General features: G+C 42.4%; 1 protein-coding gene across 1 annotated transcript; it reads right to left on the reverse strand.

Moving 5' to 3' along the window:
- Positions 1 to 346: 346 nt before the first annotated feature.
- On the reverse strand, positions 347 to 2,835 carry c1ql3a (complement component 1, q subcomponent-like 3a). Its single transcript, XM_053494886.1, has 2 exons — positions 1,805 to 2,835; positions 347 to 720 (listed from the first exon to the last, which is right to left on the reverse strand). The coding sequence occupies exons 1-2, from the start codon at positions 2,393 to 2,395 to the stop codon at positions 541 to 543; spliced, it is 771 nt and encodes a 256-aa protein (XP_053350861.1). The 5' UTR covers positions 2,396 to 2,835; the 3' UTR covers positions 347 to 540.
- Positions 2,836 to 4,907: the final 2,072 nt, after the last annotated feature.

Raw genomic sequence — 4,907 nt, forward strand, 5'->3', positions numbered from 1 at the left:
CAATGAGCAGTGATATTACAGGGGGTGTAAGTTGTCGGGAGACAGATGAACTTTATTAGGCCTTCCAGACACTACCAATTGAATATTTTCAGATATGGTCATGAGCCTAATTTTTGTGAGGATTATTGCACAAACTAGTGATCTCATTCCCATAATCACGATGCATTTAACAGATAGACTCCGTTGTTAACTACAGAAGCAACAACTTACAGTACAAGTAAGTGCTTTGGCGATTGACGAGCGGCGGGATGTTTTTTTTTTTTTTTTTTTACAGACTGATGATTATGTTCTTCAACGATCTTCTCAGTGATCGTGATTATATCACTAGTCCTTCGAGTGTGTGACTTTTGAATTAAACGCGGAGAGACCGACCGTCCCGCCCACACACTCGTACAATAAGTGGAAGTTGAATGGCGGACGGAGGATGTCACCAGCCACTGGCTCTGTGGGGGAGACTCGAGGTTGAAAAAGAAAAAAAGTGAGTGCGAAAACGAGGACATGGGTCGGAAAAGCCCGGGAAGAAAAAAGAAAGCTCGTGTCCTAATCGGCGTAGATGATAAAGCCAGAGAAGGTGCTGTATTTATTGTTGTTGCCCCCGTGCGCTTTGCCGCCGTCCAGTTTGATGTAGACTTCATCCCCGGGCTCCAGGTGCAGCACCGCGCTGTTACTGGCGTAGTCGTAGTTCTGGTCCGCGTCCTGCGCGATGGCGCTTGCACGCACCTGTGGAGGTAAAATGCCAGTTTGTGACACTCTAAAACAACGTCATTTGTAATTCCTGGGATGCCTCATTGGTTGACTAAGCATGTATTTATGTCTGGTCGGAGAAAGTATAATTATAGCAAAATGTTTGCTCACCATCACGCCCATAGCCCTATAACTTTAGTTCAGCACCACGAACAGCAACACAGAGGCCCGTACCCGCGCGCCACTGATTCACTGTATCACTGATTCACTGTATCACTAAATGACTCTCACTGTGTCACTGTGACAGCATCCCTACATTTATATTTAACAGAAAGTATCATTGTATAGCACTGAATCAATATATATCATTATGTCACTGTATATCACTGTATCAGCGCCGATCTGATTTATTCACAAATATCTCTATAATCGATTTTGATCAGAGTAGTTTTACAGAACGCTTTACACCAGTCTATATCTAATAAACCATTCTTTCGTCTTTCTTAGGGAACAAAAGTACTATAAATTAATACATTTCTCACCACTGTCAATCACTTAGAGACGTAATTAGCTGTAATAGAAATAGGCCTTTAATTACCCTAAGGAAAATATGAAAAGGCCCCATCACTTGTGTCAGTTTTTATAGATCATAGTGTATTTTTTATATAATCGTGGAGTGATAAGTGCCACATAATTGACTGCAGATGGTAGATACTGTTTAAAATACATAAACGAAAAAAGAATACAGGTCTCCACGCAAGGAAATAGCTAAAAAAGACAAACGTTAATGCATTTCCATCCTCTGTCTCGTGTCCCAGTGGCATTTTAAACATCATAACAACAATAATAATAATAATAATAATAATAATAATAATAATAATAATAATAGAAAAAAATAAAATATATAATAGCAGGCGTGTGTTGGGCGTTTTTAAGGTCATAGGTGGAAACACCTAATTGTTTGCATAGTAAGAAAAAAAAAGAGGAAAAAAGGGGAAAATAAAAGTGACCATTAAAGTTCGGTTCTTAGAACAATATGCCAAGCATTAATGCATTCAGCAAGCAAGATATAAATCGTAAAGTATATCTAATAACAGACACACTGGATGTGAACTCTCACCTGGTTGTTTTTGCAGAGGTCTGCCCACATGCTGGTGCCGTCTCCACCCCGCATCAGCACATGGTAAGTAAAGAAATAGATCCCCGGTATAGAGCAGGTAAACTTTCCTGTGGTCGGGTCATAATGATTTCCCAGATTAGTGACGACGTCGTCAAACTTGAGCAACTCGTAGCCCTCATGCTGCTTCTTTAGGCCCGCGTAGAAGGCGATTTTTGGCACGGTGCTGTAGGTGGCCGCACTGATGGCGCCAGCGCCGTTCGGCCCCGGGGGTCCTGGTAAGCCTGGCCGTCCCGGCTCTCCCCGCTCTCCAGGCGGGCCCGCGGGTCCTGGAGGACCTGGCTCTCCAGGCGGGCCCCTCGGTCCTGTCTTCCCTGGTCGTCCCGGCTCACCTTTTGGACCTTGGATAAATGTGGGCAGTGATTGCACGAGGCCGGTGTCGCGCGCCGCTGTGTCAGCCGTGGCCGTGCTGCTCGGGGATTTGGTGCCGTACGGATCGCACACCATCCTGCACGTGCCGAGCATCTCGTAATGTGCCGAAGTCCCGGCCGAGTTCACCAGCACCGGGATGAGCACGACCAGCACGAGCACCATGACCACTCCGAGCACCCCGGCCGCGATCAACCGCTTCCTGCCGACCAGTCTCGTCAGCGCGGGACGCTCCTCCTGTCTGCTTTTGGGCGAAATCTTGCTGGTTGGTGTGGGACCCCCTTAAGAAAAAAAAGTACAACCTATTGGCTTTGTTGTTAATGTTAATGAACCCGCTTGGGCAGGGCCCAAACAGCGCTTTTCTTTCTTCCTCTTAACTTTTTTTTTTTTTTTTGTGCTGATGTTTGCTTATTTCAAGTCTCCGTAAAAGTTTCTCAGCCTTCCCCAGGCCTATCTATCTCTAGTCGCCTGTAGTTTAGAAAAGACTTTCTTCACCATCTCAGACAGCCTGTAGCGCCTTTAAATTTCCACGGCCACGTGGGGGGAAAAAAAGCCACAATTTGCTTCTGTATCCTTAAAACGCGAAGGTATCCTCACTTCTAAAGACTTCCTCCGTGCGTAAAGGCAGGAGGAGGCGGCATGGGCACGGCGTGGAGCGCACGCTTCGCTTTCAGAGCGAGGTGGAGAGCGGAAGACGCTGTGAGCGCGGAGAGCTGAGAGCGCAGCATAAAGATTGAGAGGAAGGAGGGAGGGAGAATCCAAGCGCTCTCCTAACAAGCTAGAAAAAGAAGATATTGGCCGCCACCCATCTTCCTATTCTTCCCTGGCTCGAAATGCGCAACGAAAGAAAACTGTAACTCATAAGGAACTACAATTACAGCAAAACAATTAATAACTACAGCTTGAATGAACACCCACAGAATTTTTTTCATGTATTGTGTTTAAACAATAAACTGTAGATGTTAAACATATTGCACATTGTCCCAAATCCTGTAGATATGCACCCTGTGTGGTTTTAATTGGACACCCAGCATTCATTCATTCATGCATACATACCTTTTGTGGCTAGAAGCTTTCTATAAGCTATTTAATAATTCTTTAGGACACTGCTTTGTGAAAAATGCACATATCAGGAGTTTGTACTTATGCCTTGTACTCCGAGCCTAGAAGGTAACGAAGCGATCATGAACATGACACCTTTGCCAATAGTGGACTGGCAAGTGATGTATTGCACCTCCAAAACACAAGGAGAAATCATTTCCTGAGAATCGACTCTTACTCACAAACAATCACTTGCTGCAGTAATTTTGTTTCTTCTGATTATCCTCCAAATTTGTCAAGTAGTTATTCAAAAGAACGCGAAAAAGGTGACATGAGTAGTCCAAATAGATCAAAAGTAATTATGCAGCGTTTATTTAAATAAGTTGTGGAGGAAAACGACATTGTATGACATTGTTCTAGATTACAGACAGTTCTTGTATTAAAGAGTTCAATTACTTCAGCACTGTCAATTATTCAGATATTTAGGTCCATTTACACCAGTAGTACAAGCACATTAAAACATAAAAAATAAGTGGACAAGTATGCAGGTATGTGTGTGAGGTCAGGGGTGTGTGTGGTTATTTGGGGGTTAATGTGTGGGAATCCACAGTAAATCATGCCTGATTGTATACCCCTGGTCCTGAGGTAAAAGCCTATTCCTTTGGGTTATAATGCTTGCTGTGTAGGGCTTTTGAGGATTGCACAGACCTTGCCTCTACAGTGATCTGTCAGATTGCTCTGTGGATACATGTTCTGTTGCAATAATCGATCCAGTTGTTCTCAAGAGGGTATGTTCAGGTGTCACTGCCAAACCACACAGTGATACATCAGCACTTTATTATATATTCTATTCAATTATAACCACTAAACCTCCCCAAGGATTTATTTATTTATGGGGAAAGGGAGGTGTACTTTTAGCAGTACATTAATTACAATCGTCAATTGACAGTGACAGTAAAGTGTTTAGTTTCAGGCTTAAGACTAAAAATATGTTACTAGTCAAAGGTTTAAACACAAGTTTGGATTTAGTTTTCTATCTTCCATACCAATACTGGAGATTTCAAAACAATGAAATAACGTATATGGCATTAGGTAATTAAGTGACAACAATGGTCAGTTGTTATTTTAAGACATGAAGTTGTTCTGGAATGGTTATTGCAAAAACAGTATTGCCAAGTGCATTTGCAACACTTAACATGTCCCATGAGAAAACTGTCTCTCCTAAAGACCATCCCAGAAAAGAAAGACCAAAACTTACCTCTGCTGCAGAGGAACAGTTTATTTAGAGTTACCAGCCTCAAAAGTCACCAAATAACAGCACCTTAGGCAAGAGACATTATGAAGGCTTTACAGAGCAAAAGTAGCAGACACATCTCAATGTCTACTGTTCAAAGGAGATTATTGCATATCTTGCATATGCCTTCAGCATTGTTTTACAATTTGGAAAAAAAATTAAATCAGGAAACACTATGGAATTAAAAGGTTTGTCCAAACTTTTGACTGGTAGTTTGTGTTCATACACACGAGCACACACACACACACTCACTCACAAAATAATGTCAAAAGGAATTTGTTTTACAGTGTAAACTATTCAGATTAAAAGTGATAAAGAATGCATTGCTGGTTCAAGCTTATG

This window comes from Clarias gariepinus, chromosome 4 (genome assembly GCF_024256425.1).
Source record: "Clarias gariepinus isolate MV-2021 ecotype Netherlands chromosome 4, CGAR_prim_01v2, whole genome shotgun sequence".
NCBI classification, from domain to species: Eukaryota; Metazoa; Chordata; class Actinopteri; order Siluriformes; family Clariidae; genus Clarias; species Clarias gariepinus.